This window comes from Solanum lycopersicum, chromosome 2, assembly GCF_036512215.1.
Source record: "Solanum lycopersicum chromosome 2, SLM_r2.1".
In the NCBI taxonomy this organism is placed as follows: Eukaryota; Viridiplantae; Streptophyta; class Magnoliopsida; order Solanales; family Solanaceae; genus Solanum; species Solanum lycopersicum.
Genome location: NC_090801.1, coordinates 59,263,382 through 59,281,143, shown reverse-complemented (window position 1 = coordinate 59,281,143; position 17,762 = coordinate 59,263,382). Strand labels below are relative to the sequence as shown.

At 33.9% G+C, this 17,762-nt stretch overlaps 4 protein-coding genes across 4 annotated transcripts; 2 read left to right on the top strand and 2 right to left on the bottom strand.

Moving 5' to 3' along the window:
* Positions 1–168: 168 nt before the first annotated feature.
* On the top strand, positions 169–1,970 carry LOC101246306 (stem-specific protein TSJT1). Its single transcript, XM_004232815.4, has 4 exons — positions 169–821; positions 1,026–1,266; positions 1,424–1,544; positions 1,630–1,970. Exons 1-4 carry the CDS (start codon positions 616–618, stop codon positions 1,821–1,823), a joined length of 762 nt encoding a protein of 253 aa, XP_004232863.1. The 5' UTR covers positions 169–615; the 3' UTR covers positions 1,824–1,970.
* A 628-nt stretch (positions 1,971–2,598) lies between these two features.
* On the bottom strand, positions 2,599–3,543 carry LOC101245919 (anther-specific protein TA-29-like). The gene has a single exon (XM_004233782.1). It carries the CDS (start codon positions 3,541–3,543, stop codon positions 2,599–2,601), a length of 945 nt encoding a protein of 314 aa, XP_004233830.1.
* Positions 3,544–6,596: 3,053 nt separating this feature from the next.
* Positions 6,597–12,390, top strand: LOC101246589 (monothiol glutaredoxin-S17). The gene is made up of 3 exons (XM_004232816.4): positions 6,597–7,089; positions 9,262–9,336; positions 10,894–12,390. Exons 1-3 carry the CDS (start codon positions 6,913–6,915, stop codon positions 12,115–12,117), a joined length of 1,476 nt encoding a protein of 491 aa, XP_004232864.1. The 5' UTR covers positions 6,597–6,912; the 3' UTR covers positions 12,118–12,390.
* Positions 12,391–13,597: 1,207 nt separating this feature from the next.
* Positions 13,598–16,713, bottom strand: LOC101246213 (pentatricopeptide repeat-containing protein). The gene is made up of 2 exons (XM_004233783.5): positions 16,340–16,713; positions 13,598–15,925 (listed from the first exon to the last, which is right to left on the bottom strand). The coding sequence occupies exons 1-2, from the start codon at positions 16,577–16,579 to the stop codon at positions 14,690–14,692; spliced, it is 1,476 nt and encodes a 491-aa protein (XP_004233831.1). The 5' UTR covers positions 16,580–16,713; the 3' UTR covers positions 13,598–14,689.
* Between the last annotated feature and the right edge of the window lie 1,049 nt (positions 16,714–17,762).

Below are 17,762 nucleotides of genomic sequence, written 5' to 3'. Positions count from 1 at the left end.
AATGAAAGTTTGAAAAAGACCCAAAGCATTATTAGTATAGCGTCTTTATCTTAAACTTGTTCAATTTGCATAGACAAATCATATTGAGTTTTATTGGATGAGTTATCCAGAAGAGTCCAATTTTGCCTGCTTCTCGAAGTGCGTAAAAGTCATTATACACTGCTTGTTTCAGCCTTCAGTATTTAGACAAAACTTTCTTGGCTTCTTTCTTCTATACAATAAAAAAAATAATATTCCTAATTTAAAACAAGTATGTTTGATTTTCTGGATTTTCAAAACCATGTTCCAAGAAAAAGATAATTTTATTTATACAAAATTTTCATAACGTAAAATATTTAACTACTAATAAGTGCCATTTGAACAATGGATAGATGTGACAGATGTACTGTCAACATTATTGATGCCACGTCAGTACTTTATTTTCGGTTACAACAGTCATTTGGATAAGCATCTCAAGAGTTTGTACATTTCGTAGTTTGACTTGATACGAAATTTTATTTATTTTTTATTTTTTTTGAAATTTGTAATTTATATAAATAGTCATAATATTGTTGTTGCTGCTGGGAATTTTATGGTTAATGAAAAAAGTTTCTAGCTTTTATTTGAGTAGTAAACATGTTGGCTGTGTTTGAGCAATCTATTGGGAAGCCACCTTCAGAGCTGAGCGTTGCTCAGACAGATAGACAGAAAAAGGAGGCTAAAACAAAGGAAGAGATTGAAGAAAGTTTCAAATCATGGAAGCCAGACTCAACTTTTTACCACCTTTCAAATGGGAATTTCATGGCTTTTTCTCATGGAAATGAAAACCCTTTCCATCCAAGGTATTAAAGTTTTGTTCTGAAACTAATTTGTTTCTTTTATAAAATGATAATGTGTTTTTTCTTGTTTGTGCTTGGATTTGTGTTGTTGTACATTGATGATGAGTGTATACATAAAGGGGGGATTTTTGTTATATTTCAAGACTAGAGGCAATAAACAAGGTGACTGACTAAAGGAGCTTGTTTTGTTTTGTGTAACATATATAGGTCTATTGTGGTGATGGATGACATATTCTGCATCTTTTCTGGTGGTTTAGACAACACTTTTGATTTGAGGAAATATTATGGTCTTTCAAGACAAGCTACAGAAGCTATGATAATGGTTGAGGCTTACAAAGTTTTAAGGGATCGGGCGCCATACCCTCCTGATCAAGTCATCAAAGAACTTGAAGGCAAATTTGCTTTCATTCTCTTTGACTATAAAGCCTCCACTCTTTTTCTTGCTAGGGTGAGTGATAAAGTTACTTATAGACGATTCTCTAACGTACTATCACACGTTAAACTATATTGATAGTGGAAAAGAATCTGAATGTTATGATCAGTATATGTAACATAACTAGCTCCTTTATCAGAATAAACTTGATGTATCTCCAAACAATGTATAGGATCGCGATGGAAGTGTGCCGTTACACTGGGGAACTGCTACAGATGGATCATTAGTATGTTCTGATGATTCAGAGTTCATTCAAGCTTCTTGTGGGAAATTGTATACCCCGTTTCCTCCAGGTTTCTTAATCAAATCCTCTTTTAAGTTTAATCTGATGTTTTTGGAGATCCAGCGGAATTCAATGTGTTAAAGCTGATTGTACAGGTTGTATCTTCATAAGTGACACTGGGCTAATAAGCTTTGATCATCCAATGCACAAAGTAAAAGGAATTGCGCGTGAAGATGATGAAGGAAATGTCAATGCTGTGATTTTCCAGGTGGACTTGTACACCAAACTCCACAGCATTCCGCGCAGGGGAAGTGCTGCGAATTGGGCTGGTGCTACTACGGTTGAATGAAACGGAAGATTTGAAACTTTGACGATCTTCCCAAGTTGAGTCATTATTGTAATAATGTTAAATCACAAACGGTATGCTACTTTGTGGCAATCTTGTTAAATAATCTGAAATCATATGTTGCTGCAATAATAATATTTCCATCATCAATCGACTGTTTCTTACTAAACATGTTCAGTTACCTAATAATCTTGTGGCTCCATTCATGGTTTTTGAAACAAACAGTGTGCTTAGGTTTCTCCTTCTGTTATTGTTGACAGAATCAGTGAAGTAAAACATGATGAGAGTCGCATAATATTATTAGGCTCATAGGTCTAGTTGGCTTGAGCATATGAATACAGCGGGTTGCGACATGAAGTCTATTTGGAGGAGAAAATAACAAAATGTTGTCTTACATTTGTTTTGGTTTTTGGAGGTTGCATTAAGCAACTATAACTAGGATGTTCTCTTTTTTCAGTATAAGAACCCACCATGGCCAATATTAGCCCATCTTACCTCGGGCTTGGTAGAAAACCCGAGTTTGATGAACAGAAGCCATTTTAGATCTCTTTTGCACTACAATAGCATGATTTGGTGGATCCCTTTGGATACGGGCAAATTGTTTTGCTTGCTTATTCATTTCTCAATAGACAGAGATTCTTTTAGTGTGATCAAATCAATTCAACTAAAACAAGTTTTATTAAGTTCCTTGTAAATAGTTAGCTTCTTAGACAGTATATACTGTTTTTTGGCTGAAGCTACATAACATTATTACATATTAAGTTTCTTTTTCTTGGATTCAGGATTGGGGTGTGGGTGGGTCGGGGATATTGTTTGTGATATCTTCCTCTTGCTTCTCTGATTGATGACCATGTTGGTTCTCATGTGTGTCGTGCTGGTCTAACTGATGACCGTGTTTGTTCTCATGCTTGTCTTGCTGCTCTGACTGATGACCATGTTGGTTCTCGTGTTTGTTATGCATTGGAGAAACAAAGCGTAGAAGAAACTCACCACATTCTTCAGTGTCACATACATCTGGGCTACATCTGTAAGGTTCACTGAAATGTGATATTCCTGAGATATGGAATTCAGTGAGTCCTCCACTAGGACTGTTGCCTGGACATACATAACCACATCCCTCAATACTCCAACCGGGGTCCTCAGTAGCATACTGATCAGAGGTATCAGAACCACCTGTTCCTCTGCTACTTCCACGACCAAATCCTAAACGTCTAGCTCCCCCTACATGGTGACCTACATCTCCACTGTGTAGATGTTGTTGTTTGTCCAGCATTGTAGAAACAAAGTTTAGAAGAAGTTCATGGTTAAAATCTTTGTCTCCGCGCATGTTTGGTCCTGGTTTGCATCTGTATGGTTTGGTGAAGTGTGATAATCCTGAGATTTTGAATTCTGTGACTTCTCCACTAGGATTATTAACAAGACACACATAACCACAATCAGGGGAATAGACTGGGAAATCAAAGCCAGGTATATAACCAGGGACACCTCCACCAATGCCAAACCCAAATCTTCCACCACCAACGCCAACACCAACACCAAAGCCAATGCCAAATCCACCTCCACCACCACCAATGCCTAATCCGCCATCACTGCCTCCTCCGATATTACTCAAAGCGTGAGCTTTGTGGTTGTGATGATGATCAACTTCAATAGGCTGGGCAGAGCATATTGCTAAGCTTAGCAAAACCATAAAACAAATGTTCAAACATGTTGGAGCTGCCATTTTAGCTAAGTTTATTTAAGAAAAAGACTTTGATTTGATTATTGATGATGCTATACTACTATTACAACACAAGAGTATATATAGGCCACAAGTTCCTAACACAATTGGAGCTTTTCCAGAAAAAAGGCAAATCTGAGGCAACATTTAAGGTTGCATGTATTAATTTGTTGGAAACATGAACTTGGTGTGAGGAAAACAAAATTTTGTCTCACCTCAGTTACAGTTTGTGGGAATTGCATTATTTGGAATTTTTTTTAAAAAAATGAATTATTTTACTATGGAGATCAAGAAATGGAAAGGGTAAAAGAATAATAAAAATTGAACCTACACATATTGCACCAATAAAAGATTTGTAAGTCTCGTGTCAATGCATGGAATGCTCATATCGAATGGTTAAACAACTTGTTTTTTTTACCTTATGTAGTACATAGTCCAGTTGAAGTTCATTGTATCTGAACTACTTAGGCCATTTGGTTATTTAGATGGGATAGACAAACACATCTCATGTATCGGAATACGTCTTACGTCCCTATTTAGTTATCCACTTTAAAAATGACGAGCATATTAAGATAACAATAATTAGCATAATGAAGTTATAATGACATGAATTAAAACTTAGAAATTTTCAAGAAGTTTAAATGAATGTATTATAAGATTTTTTTTTTTAATTCATTCGTGATTTGTCAAAATGAACAAGTAAATAGGGATAACTAAAAAAGAAATATGGACAATTAAAGAAGGACAGAGAGTATATAATATAATATATTATTCTACTTAAATTTTAGGACACAACGATTTCTTAACATCGATGCATATGACTTTCCCTAAAAGCTAGCTCAAAGAGAGGAGGATTGTTCAAGCCTTATAAAGAATTCACTCATCTTATTAATCACCGATGTGGGAATTTTTTGTCATTCTTTAACACTCCAGTGCTTAGCGTCTGGTGTATGAGCAATTTTGATTTTGGGGGATCCAACATCGGGGCACATCTCACCTGATGTTGGGACCCTCCAAAATCAAAATTTTCCACGCACCAAACACTAAGCACTGGGCGTGAGGTGGGGTGTTAAAGAATGAAAAAAATTTAAATCGGTGTAATAAGAGGTGAACCTTTTATAATGCTTGGACAATCCTTTGAGCTAGCTTTTAGAGTGTGAGTTAGATATAAGACCTAATTTCACAGTAAGCCAACTAGTTGAGTTCACAAGATGATGGGCATTATTATTAGTGATGAAATTGCTTTAATAACTTCCAACAATATCTCTTTTTTTAATTTTACATGAAGGCAAAAAAGAGAGAGTATTTTATATTTTATTTGTAGCATTAAAATTGTAATGCCGTTATAAACTGTTATTTAGTGCATCTTAGAAAATTGATTTTAGAATACCCCTTTTAAGATCATGGACGTGATTTTAAATTATTATATTAAACTAGGTAATTTTCTCGCACTTCGCACAGTTATAAAATATTAATTGCATTAAACTTGTAATATTTTTTTTTAATATTCACACATCAAAAATAATATCAAAGTAGGTTCTTAAAAATATTAGCAATATTTTAACATGAATTTGATTATTCGACATTATCACATAACTCAAGAATCTCTAATAAATGAACTACTGACGAAATAATAAATCATTGATTCTTTAATCAAAAAGTAAAATAAAGAAGTAAATAAGAATATATATTCAAAGAAATTTCGTAATAAAAAGAAACGTTTAAGTTGCATAAATTATACAAATGTGAGATATGCATTAGGAGAAAATTAAAAAAATTGTTAACATCTTCAAAAAAGAAATTACTCTTGAACATGAAAGCAATTATAACTTTTGAATATGCATAATGAATTTCTTCAACTGATAAGCGAAAAATTTCCTATCTATGTAAAAATAAATAATATGTAATCTTATATAGTACATGTAAGTCATTGAATTTAATATAGAATATCAAAACATGAATTTTTGGAACTGAGTATAATTATTATGCATAATGAATATCCGTAATATATGTGTGTATGTTCAATATAATCGGAGATAATTAATTTGCAGAAATATAAACAACAGAGTTTAAAACATGTACTCAAAAATAATAATTTATATCATAAGCATAATGAATGTAAAAAAACATACCAGGATATGTAAAAACAAAATGGAAATAGAAAGGAAAAAATCGAATCCGGTGAATGCACAATGTTCCCTTAAGAAAACTATTCCCCTCCAATCCCAGAGGCTTACAAAATTACATCCACTTAGGATGGAACGGTCTTATTCATCAACTTATTGATACAAAAGCAGTGTGTGTTAGTAAGTCACTCCACAGGAGCAAAGTTTACAAATATTAAAATTTGAGGAATTAGAAGAAAAAGAAGAAGATCAGAACTTTTGTTGTTTTTAAATCAGAGAGAATCTCATTATTTATAGACAACAAAGGATAGTGTGGACAAATCTTTATTGTGTTTTATCAAAAAGGTCATAATTATTAAAAAAAGTTACAATTCTTCGAAAAGTTCACAACCTTTAGTAAAAGTCACAATTCTTCATTAAAGTCCCAACTTTTCATAAAAATCGCAACTCTTAATTAAAGTCGCAGCTTATCATAAAAGTTACTTTTGATAAAAATCGCAACTCTTTATTAATGTCGTCATAAAAGATAAAAGTCACAACTCTTATTTACGTCGCAACTTTTCATGAAAAATGAAGACTAATTTTGAAAATAAATAAATTTCACCGTGACGCTACGTAGACGGGCCTAGAATTCTCTTTTATATAAATATATGATATGATTAATTAATAATTTAAAATTATGATACGAAATTAAAATTTCAAATATGTTGATTTAAAATTACAATTTTGTTAGACATTTAACTTTTAAATTATATTTTCCCTCATAAATATATAAGTCCTATAATTTGTGAAATTAGCAAAATTTTATCAATTTTTATACAATTTTACCAAATAAGTAAACTCATATTTAATAAATAAATACTTGCATTTACTTGTTATGACTACAAACTTATGTTTTACATATATTTTTACAAAAATCAACTAATTGACGATAATACTAACTAAACTAGGAGCAATCTCTTCGTATTGAACATTAATCGATTCTATAAAATTTAAAATAATAATTTTTATTATTATGTATTAAACTTATAATTCAACTTTATTATTTAAAAAAAAAAAAGGACTAAATCACAATTTAAAATTTGAAGAATTTAAGATTTTTTTAAAATATATATATATGAAAGAAAAGGGAAAAAGAAGTAGGCTTTTATATAAAACAGCATAAAAGAGGAGAAATTTCGTATTGTTCTTTGAGGGTATTTACTTCACTTCTCATTGAGAAATAGAGAATCTGAAAGAATCGAGAATGGGCGGAGGAGGATCAGTGAAGGAAGTTCAATCGAAGGCGGAGCTTGATAAGATTGTCGCCGACGGATCACCGGCGATTTTGCACTTTTGGGCATCATGGTGTGAAGCTTCTAAGCACATGGACCAAGTCTTTTCGCATCTTTCTACTGATTTCCCACATGCCCATTTTCTAAGAGTAAGCAAAATCTTCTCACTTTGTGCATATATGGAAGAGAAGCCCAAAAAGATTGTATCTTTTTTAATTTATCGATCGATTTCTGGTTTTATTTTTGGTTATATGACTGGCGCTGTTATATTTCTTACTGAGAAAGGTAAAATAAGATAGGTTATGGAATTTTGAATGATCTTGAAATATATTGATGCGTTATTGATTGATTTTCTGCTTGATATGTTCTTGTTGGGGGTTGTTTAGTTTTTGTTCCCCTTTAACTAAGGTGTGAAGGGTTAAGAGTTTTTGTACACTTCTTTTGTGAAACTTTATTGGAGATGGACCAAGTTTATATCTTTTTAATTTATTGGTTGAGTTCTGGTATTTTATTGAATGGTTTTTGATGTGGCTTATGGAATTTTGAATGAATTGTTGGATTGCTATTTTCTGTTTGATATGCTCTTTTGTTTGGAGGGGGTTCTCTGGGTTTGTTTTTTATTGCTGTGCTTTGAGGGTTTAGGGTTTTGTTGTTCATTATTCAGTTTTCACATGTAATAAAACTCAGAAAGTATATATATTTTAATTCTTTATATCGATATCAATACAGTCCAGTGGTTTAGGCATAGGAGTGACAACTTGGAGATTATTGGTTTGAATTTGGGTTATAACACCAGGGTGTTTAGCCTTGGTGAGCAGGTTTACCATTGGTAGATTAGTCAAATGTGTGCAAGCCAGTACCTGGTACCACCTTCATTAGTAAAAATGGCAGTTCATAAGATTTTGGACGAACTACAAAGCTTTGTGATGTGCTATTGAAAGATATGCTTTAAAGGGTTTTGGACATATTGTTTCTGTTTGGAGTGTTTTTTTTTAATGTTTGTTTTGGGAAGATATGCTTTAAATGGTTTATGGTTCTGTAGTGAATGTAGATCATTCTTGTAGTGACAATGAGATTTCTCCTTTTGCACAGTAAGTCTTGGTTTGTAGTAAACAATTGTTTTGATAAGATATATAATTTTATTAATTCGGGAAAGCACTTGTGTACGAGCAGTATGCCAAGATATAGATAATCTATACCAAAATATGGTTCTCCATTAATGACACTCAATCTTCTATACAATAGGCTAACTTTGGTGAAATTTTAGGGTGCTACTGTTAAGAGTTTTTTGGTCAAACTTGGTACTAATAGAAATAAGCTTTGCTCTATTAGGCAACTATTATTACCTCTTATAAGCTCATTGTCACATTCTTTGGTAGATGTTGAAGAAATAAAAGCAGTTTGAGGAAATGAACATGCATTATTTACTCAAATAAACACAAAAAGTTAGGGAAAAACAAGTACTTCTTTGTTCCAATTTATGTGGTACCATTTGACTTGCACAAAGTTTAAAGTAAGAAAGGAAGACTTTTAACATTGTGGTTTAAAACAGACCTTAGTCTTTTGTGCGGCTATAAATCAATTCATTTTAAGGGTAAAAGAGGAAATTTTGAAGTGAATTTTTCCTGATTATAGAAAGGTGACATTCTTTTTGGGACAGACTGGAATAGAAAGCGTGTCACATAAATTGGGATAGAAGAATAACTATGAATTTATTTCCCTGAATGGATGCACTGAGTATATGAGTTCTTGTGGTTACCCAGCTATGTTATATAAATATGAGGACTTTGTAGTACCAAGTTTTTTTGGGGAGGGTGGAGATAGTTATTGCTCTGTTGATTTTCTTCAGTCTTAACTCTTACCTCAATTTGGTAGTTCAATTTTTTAAGCAAGTTGAGAAAATGAACGCCCGTGATAACTCAAATAGACACAGAAAAGATAAGGAAAAAGCTTTTAACTAAGAACTTGTCTCCCTGAAGGGGCACACACAGACAGATATGTTCTTGTGGTTGCCTAGCTATATTGTTCCTCTCTTGATTTTCTGCGGTCTTACATTGATTTGTCTGCTTGAATAGAATCTACAAATTTTACTTCCTGCAAGCAGAGAAGTGGAGAACACAGGACACTCGAATAGTTGCTTGTTCTAGTATAGTGAATTGGGAATGAACTTTTCTTCTATAGTGGTTGATGCCACTGTAAACTGAATTCCTTAATGAATTATGTCTAGGTGCTACTGGAATTTGCTCATTAGTCATTCACTCATTCTGATGTTTCAGCTCATCTCTGATGGTGATTATTTTGCTTCTGTCTTTGTATTTCAGGTTGAAGCTGAAGAACAGCCTGAGATATCTGAGCTGCACTCTGTTTCTGCTGTACCTTACTTTGTCTTCTTCAAGGTATCTAACCTGGGAATTTGCTTTCCTTGTCTATGACTGTTTCTGTTTGTAAACCTTTATTTGCTTCTGAATAGATGGGGAATGAGTTTCTCACCCTCTTCTTGTGCGACTTCTACCTGCATTTCGCTCAGTTCGCTTCCAACTCCCTCTTAGCTATTCTGTGACCTTACTGTTTTGGAGTGTCAGTAGCAGAAGTAATCCTCAGCTCATGCACCAGTTATCCTAAAGACCCCCCCAGCTTTGTTCAGGACTCATCACTTGTGATGTTTTGTTTTGTATAGCTACTGGACGTGGCATTGAGAGTCATGATGATATTACTGCTACTTATCTGCTCAGTTCCATAGTTTTATAAGCGATTAACTCAATGAATTTATTTGTGTTTTGCCAACAAATAAAGTATTGAAATGAGGATTCTGTTTCAACCTTTTTATTACATTATTAACCTAATGATTTTCTTTTTAATTTATTTATAAAGAACAGTCTACCTACTTAGAGGAGACTTTTTACATTGAAAATGTATGTCTTCAGAATAACAATATATTCAGAAGATCCTTAATAACCTAACCACTTAAAAAAATAAAATTCTACTAATTTTTCAGAGTTCCTTTTTGTTCTCCAGATAGTACTTGAATATAAAACTGTCTCTCATTTCTTCATTTATTTCTGTAGAGACTATGCTTGAATATGCTCTGCCAATGACATGTCATTCTTGTGCTCGTAATCTTTGAAAACCATATGCATCTTTAGGTGTTCATGTGATATCACTACTATTTGGTGGCAATTAAGTGAAGGGCAATGGGAAGTATGCGACCTCTCTTACTGTATAAGCTTTACAAATTGTCAACACCGGCTATCTTTCTCGTTAAAATCATGTACTTTCTACTGAAAGCATCCTTAAGTTGGTAAATCTTCAGTGAACTCTATGAGTGCAGTCGGATATAGAAGTCCAGAAACAATCTTACTCTCTCTTCTTCATTTCCGTAGTTCTTCTATGCTAGACCAGTACTTGGCATTTGCAAATTTTAGTCTTCTGTTAAACATCACATCATCAGGGGGTAATTACGTTGATTGCTAGATGTTGTTTTCCCTAATCACTTGTCTTTTGGAGATTCCACTGTCTGTCTCTTTGCCATTATCTTTAGGTGGCTCTATGCAAGTCTCAGAGTAAGGCTTATGCAGTAGATAAATCATCAATGTGGCATTTCAAATTTTTGAGTCACTAACTTCTCTGAAAATGGGACAGATATTTGTAGCTAATTATTTTGAAAAGGTGAACATCTGTTTGCAAGATAAAGAAACATTAAATTCATTTGTATTAGCCTAACAAATATGATATTGCCTCACAAAAATCCAAGATAACATTCTTCAAAAATTAAGTGAAGGTATTCACTAATTGTGTGAATTTGATTAGAAAATTTGTTAGGTTCATCTCATAAGTGGTAGCAGTAATCACTTCCATCTGTAATTGTTTGTGACATTTGAACAATTACCTCTGATTTGAACCTACGTTTTGCATGTCATGCCATCTATAATGTGCTATTGCTTTACTTATTTTAGGAAGGGAAAGCTGTTGATACATTGGAAGGGGCCGATCCATCTAGTTTGGCTAACAAGGTTGCAAAAATTGCTGGGTCAATCACTCCTGGGGATCCTGCCGCTCCTGCTAGCCTAGGAATGGCTGCAGGTCCCTCTGTTCTTGAAGCAATTCAGGAGTTGTCTAGAGAAAACGGTGCCCCTCAAGTGTCAAGTTCTGGTCTTGATGATCGGCTAACAAAGCGACTTCAGCAGCTGGTTTCTTCTCATCCAGTATTGCTTTTCATGAAAGGGACCCCAGAAGAACCCAAGTGTGGTTTTAGTCAGAAAGTCGTTGATATCTTGAAGAAAGAGAAGGTCAAATTTGGAAGTTTTGATATTCTGATGGACAGTGAGGTCCGTGAGGGTCTGAAGAAATTTTCCAATTGGCCAACATATCCTCAACTGTACTGCAAGGGTGAACTTCTTGGTGGTTGTGATATTGTTATAACTATGCATGAGAGTGGTGAACTTACAGATGTTTTCAAGGATCACGGGGTTGGGGTCTCTGATTCTCTTGAAACTAAACCGAATAAAACTGCGGGTGGGAAGGGTGGCATCTCTGAACAATCTGGCTTGAGTACTGCCTTGACTACTCGTCTTGCAGGTCTGATAAACTCTAGCCCAGTTATGCTGTTTATGAAAGGAACAGTTGATGAACCCCGGTGTGGATTCAGCAGAAAGGTGGTGGATATTCTCAAACAGGAGAAAGTGGAGTTTGAGACTTTTGACATTCTTTCTGATGATGAAGTCCGTCAAGGACTGAAAGTTTATTCCAACTGGTCTAGTTATCCACAGCTGTACATAAAGGGTGAACTTATTGGTGGATCAGACATTGTACTGGAGATGCAAAAGAGCGGTGAGTTTAGGAAGGTTCTGACTGAGAAGGGGATACACCAGAAAGTTAGTCTTGAAGACCGTTTAAAGAATCTACTGAATTCCTCACCTGTAATGCTCTTCATGAAGGGTACACCAGATTCTCCAAGATGTGGTTTCAGCTCCAAGGTGGTAAATGCCTTGAAGGAGGAAGGGGTTGATTTTGGATCCTTTGATATTCTATCCGACGAAGAAGTAAGGCAGGGACTGAAGACCTTCTCTAACTGGCCAACTTATCCGCAGCTGTATTACAAAGGCGAACTTGTAGGAGGATGTGATATCGTGCTGGAATTACATAGCGGGGGTGAATTGAAGTCAACATTATCTGAATAGAAGAACCCCCAACCAGTCCAGGTTGCGCGTATCAGACATAACATGTTAGCTGTGAGGCCTTACATGTTGTGTCGACGTGATTTTGATGGTATTTGAACAAGAATTTCATGTTATGAGAGCAGCACTTTTAGAGATGGTTACTGTTACTCTAGTCTCTAATTTGTCTGAGTCCTGAGTTTGATATTTATTCAGTGTCATGAATTATGTATGCTTCTGTAGAGGACCTTATTTTTCTTATCTTAGTTTGCCTATGGTTGATTCTGCTTTCCATAACTTCTCTTTCGAATCGATGGTTTATCGAAAACTAATACTTCGTTGATCTTTTTTGAAAGATTACACTTCTGTTAGACCAAATCTAAAAAGCTATCATATGATAGTATATTTTTGAATATATATACGTAGTATTAACTAGTACATCACTAATTTGTTATGTCCCTTCCCTTACGATGGAAAACTTACATAAATATACTATAATAAAAAATATTTATAATTTATAGTAATAATATATTTTTTTCTATTTAATCACTTTTAATTCATTTATAATATAAGTTTAACACATATTACAAATATAAATTTATTATTCATAATACAAGTTTGAATGATGGATAATACATTTATTACACATTTTAATACACTTATAATATAATATGATAATTTTTTACCAAACAAATATAATATATTTCAAAAACAATTATAATTCAAATATATTGCATATATAATTCACTTTTGCTATAAATGATAATAAATAAAAAGTATCGCTAAAATCAGTAATTATTTTTAAAAATGTATTTTTTTACGTAATATTTCCAAGTTTTTATAACCTGGGCTATATAAAGAACTGCTTCCGTCAAAAAATAAAACAATCTGCTCGACGAGACAACATATTTCATCACTTCAAAGACGTAAGTATTTTTATATGTTTTGATTAAAATTAGTTTATGCAGTGATAACATCGTATAATAGGCGAGAGGGGGTAAAAATGGAAGAGAAAGTAAATTATATATGTATATTGGTTAGATAATTGTATATTATACGCATGTACTTATATATATGGCAAGCGAATTTAAGAGATTGGGAGAGAGGCAAGCGAGAGAGAGCAGAGAGTGGGCGAGCAAAATTAGGAGAGAGATGAATGATATATATATATTGGTTAGATAATTGTATATTATAATATTCATTTGTATAAAAAACAAGCAAGATTGTGAGAGAGAGGAGAGAGGCAAGTGAGATAGTAAAAGGGAGGAGAGAGGCGAGCGAGGACACAGAATAGGAGAGATGTCAATTGTAGATGTATACTGATTAAATAACTATATACTATACATATATATTTGTATATTTTATACATATACAAATGTGACAAATTATACAAACTCGAAGTCAGCCTACATAATTAATATATAATGTTAGTTGTCAGTGAAAATTATAGCAAGCTATAGATATAACTACCGATTAAGTAGTATAAGATTGCTTAACCACATAATTTTTCCAATTTAAAATCATATTTTGTATATATATAATATAATTGTGACTGCCATTGGAACATTCGACTTATGTTCCAGCATATTTTCTTAAGCCTCTGACAAGTTTGTTTTTGCATAGCAGAAAGTGAGAAAACACCAATGGCTAGTTATCACATTGCAGAAGGATATCTTCAACCAGAAGAAGAAGATTCAAGGCCACAATACTTCGATGGGAAACATTATCGTCATTGGAAGGCTAGAATGAGTGTGTATGTGCAATCAGTTGACCTTCAATCATGGCTAATCATACAGAACGGACCACTACCAATTCCTGGTGATCAGGAAGGAAAGGAACATGACGACGAGGCATCCTATACAAGAGAACAAATGGATGTCCTGCAAACCAATGCTAGAGCCAAACACATACTTTACTGTGCTTTGAGCATGGAAGAGTTCAAAAACACCTATAGATGTAAGACTACAAAGGAAATGTGGGAGAAGTTGGAGATAATCCACAGAAAATAAAGGAAGGTCGGATGTATCAACTGATTCATGAGTATGATACTTTCTTGATGGAAGAAGATGAAACCATTAAAGACATGTTCGGGAGGATTAATAAAATTCTTAGAGATCTCAGGGCTTTAGGGAGATCCTACTCTAGTGATGAACAAGTCAGAAAAATTTCTGAGGATTTTGCCTAGAGAGTGGAAACCTTTTGTTGATGCAATGGAATATGAAAGTCTGGTTCAAATGTCATATGATGAACTTCGAATCAAGCTTATCATTTACAAGAAAACTTGTCTTCAAAACCATGGAAGGGAAAGAAAGAGATTGAATGTTGTATATTCAAAACCTTCTTTGAGGAAATAGAAAATGAATTAGATAATGATGAAGAAAATCAGAAAGACTTGGCAATGATTTTCAAGGGAATGGACAACATTATGAGGAGAAGAAAACAAACCAAGAACTATGGAAGGAGGAAAAACAAAGGATCGGCATAAACTGTTATGAACATGGCAAGCCTGGACAAACACATGTCCATGACTAGACTAAACAGTTATCTAGAATTGACAATTGAAGAAATTCCTACAGAATATGTAACTTTTCGAACCTCATTGGTTTATTCCAAGTATCACTTTTGTTTCTTCATTTTCGTCAATGTTATCATCTCTCATATTGTTTAGAAGGCTTTCAACTTCTTTACCACCTGCTATATATGATTTTAGTAAGGCATGATACATCTCTCTGTTTACAGCGACAATGGGCCTCAGTGAGTGAAAAAATGATTCAGCGTCATTCACATTGCCATTCTCCGCAAACAAACTGAGTATTCTCATGATGACCTTAGGGTCAGGCTTCCATCCTTTTCTATCCTTCTTCAAGGAAAGAGCAACTTTCATGCATTTCACAGCCCTCTCAAACTTATCTTTATCTAGGTAGCCTGCCGCCAGCCTCCCCCAAATATTTGGTGTTAGTATCTTCCCTTTTGTAGATATATCTTCAAGCATGGTCTCTGCCTTTTCATATAGCTGTTTATCCATATACCCTATAATGACTATGTATGGCACTCTGATATCATAACAGTTACCAGATGTCTCCCACTCTTTGAGCAACTGCTCCGCTTCTTCAAGTGAATCAAGTCTCACAAGAGCTTCTAACATATTTATATAATCCCGATTTATGCACCTCTTTAGAGCACTCTTCTCGAGAAACCATAATCTTATGACTTCATCTTTGTTTCCTAGTTTAGAATGTACAGAGATGAGGTAGTTATACCCAATCCCTTCTTTATTATCGATCTTCTCCTCCGCTTTCTTGAGGAAACTGTTTGCTTTATCATTTAGGCCTTCTTTAACATATGTATTTGCCACAGCAGCATAGGTGTTCCAGTCCATGACAATGAAGGATTGATTCTCCATTTCATTTAAGACCCTCTCCATCCCCTCAATATCTGATCTTGCTCCATACGAATTGATACAGATTCTGTAACTTAAATTGTTAGGTTGGACCCCAATTTCCTTCATATGGTGTAGCATTTCAGGGATCCTTTCATACTCACCAGTTCTCGTGTACAGTGACATTATATCGTTGAAGGCCACAGAAGATAGAGAGACACCCTCCTCCTCCATCTTCCGCAGATGTGTCAATGCCTTTTCCATTTGGCACTGGCGAACATAACAATGTAGAAGAGCACCATATGTCTTATCATTCTTATCTTCTTTGCTCAAGTTATTGAAGTAGCTTTCAGCATCAGGAAACCCATGAACCCTACCAATCAGATCCAGTTGTACTGCATGTTCAGTTGATGAAAAAGTGAAAATACCAGAAATCTTCAACCATTCGGAAGCCTGCTCAACAATTAACATCCATTCAGTCAGGACAAAGAACACATATACATGCTGAAACAGAAGAATCTGATAAATGAGTAACATTGATGAACCCTACCACCACCACCACCACCCCAAATGATCGCCTGAGGTCTTAGGGTCATATACGAATGGAGGTAGTAGGTACCCGTGGAATAGTCCAAGCACACACAAACTGGATCGCTCTGGGCATCATCAATCATAAAAACAAGTCCTAAATTATTACTAACACTTGAGCAGCTTCACCAATTCCACAACTCCAATAACAGAAAAGTAGATTACTCTATTTCTAATATTTCAATTAGCTGCAAAGGTTTCAACAAAATAAAAACAATAAACAGAAAAAGCAATTTTTTTTTTTACTTTCAAAAAGAAGTAAGAACTGATAGGTGGTACCTCCAGGGCCTGACCGAAGCGTTTGCGTTTACGAAGATCAAGAATGATGCGTTGAATCTCCGCGAATCGGATTTTATTGCCCTTGCAAACCCATTCATCTAGTTCATTGGTTACACTACAGCTAGGGTTTCCCAGTGGACTTATTTTAGAGTAGAGTGACACTTTCTTCGGCTTGTCGGAATGGTAAAATCGATTAGTAATTCCGGTTAGGGCTTGGATAATCCGGCGATTCACTTGCATTTTCCGGTGAAATTTGGGGCAAAAATTCCTGCTCTGTGAAGCACTGTGATTAGGGTTTTAGGGAGTTTTTACGCGGGGTTTAGGAGAAGGACGAAAGGAAGTTCCATTAATTGCATATTCACCCTTCAATTTCTGAAAATATACAACTCCAGCTACTTTTTAAATTTAAATTAATTGTGATATTTGGAAAAATTAACACTCCTTGTTTGGCGAAAAGCTTGGCTAAATGCCTTAATTTTTAAAAATAAGTATCTTGACCCTTCAAAAGTTTTATCGAATAGTTTGAATTTACGATATTTAATGTAGTCAATTTAATTATTACAAATCATTAACTAGTAGTAGGAGAAACACCTATAACTTTTTATATCTATTTCTCTTATCTAAAGTAAAATTAAATTTTCTTTCTTGAAATCTGTTATTTCTGCTCTCAGTTAATTTTCAAAAAAAATTGATTAATTTCAAAAAAATACGTCTTATAACATATTATTCATTATCTAAATAAAATATTCTTAACAATAATATTCTTGACACGTCTCAAATTAAACTCAACTTTCCTTAAAGAATACTTTTACGATAATATGACTACTAGTATCAATTTAAGTTGCGTTTGCGTATTGATATAATCATAGTTCTACAAATGATTTACTTCTCACCTACACTCTTGCATTTCTTCCGATCAATTAATTGAAGTTATAAGTAGTCAATTTAGACTGTGGCCAAGAAAAAAATAAACTTGATAATAAAAGCAAACAAGTGTTAAATGATCAGAAAATTTTAAAAATTATAATTTTTATTATTATAAAAATAAATTGACTTTTTTCCATTTTTTAGTATAAGGTATTAAAAATAAAAGGGTAAAAATATTTAATAAAATTACATAAAAAAAATCTCATTCTGGCAAAAAGATTTTTTCCAAAAGCAATCACCTAATTAGAAATTAAGGTTGATATTAATAAAAGTCAAATCTCTTAATTCTAGTCAGAAAAAATGCAAGAATTTCCAAAGGAATAAATTGGCTTTAAATTAACGTTAGATGTTAAGTTCTTCTTTTGGAAATTTTAGTTCTAGAATTAATCAATGTTTTGAAACGAATATATTAACTTACGACTAGAACAACTAATTAATTTGTGCAAGACTTGAAAGGTTCAACTCTCAATTTTGTTAATTAATATCACTGTCCACT

What these genes read in the sequence shown, in the direction of transcription:
- LOC101246306 (XM_004232815.4), top strand. Translation starts at nt 616, where the DNA reads ATGTTGGCTGTGTTTGAGCAATCTATTGGGAAGCCACCTTCAGAGCTG. An exon ending in GAAAACCCTTTCCATCCAAG is followed by an intron (nt 822 to 1,025) that starts GTATTAAAGTTT and finishes TAACATATATAG; the next exon opens with GTCTATTGTGGTGATGGATG. An exon ending in GTATACCCCGTTTCCTCCAG is followed by an intron (nt 1,545 to 1,629) that starts GTTTCTTAATCA and finishes CTGATTGTACAG; the next exon opens with GTTGTATCTTCATAAGTGAC.
- LOC101245919 (XM_004233782.1), bottom strand. Translation starts at nt 3,543, where the DNA reads ATGGCAGCTCCAACATGTTTGAACATTTGTTTTATGGTTTTGCTAAGC.
- LOC101246589 (XM_004232816.4), top strand. Translation starts at nt 6,913, where the DNA reads ATGGGCGGAGGAGGATCAGTGAAGGAAGTTCAATCGAAGGCGGAGCTT. An exon ending in CACATGCCCATTTTCTAAGA is followed by an intron (nt 7,090 to 9,261) that starts GTAAGCAAAATC and finishes TTTGTATTTCAG; the next exon opens with GTTGAAGCTGAAGAACAGCC. An exon ending in CTTACTTTGTCTTCTTCAAG is followed by an intron (nt 9,337 to 10,893) that starts GTATCTAACCTG and finishes TACTTATTTTAG; the next exon opens with GAAGGGAAAGCTGTTGATAC.
- LOC101246213 (XM_004233783.5), bottom strand. Translation starts at nt 16,579, where the DNA reads ATGCAAGTGAATCGCCGGATTATCCAAGCCCTAACCGGAATTACTAAT. An exon ending in GCTTCGGTCAGGCCCTGGAG is followed by an intron (nt 15,926 to 16,339) that starts GTACCACCTATC and finishes ATTGTTGAGCAG; the next exon opens with GCTTCCGAATGGTTGAAGAT.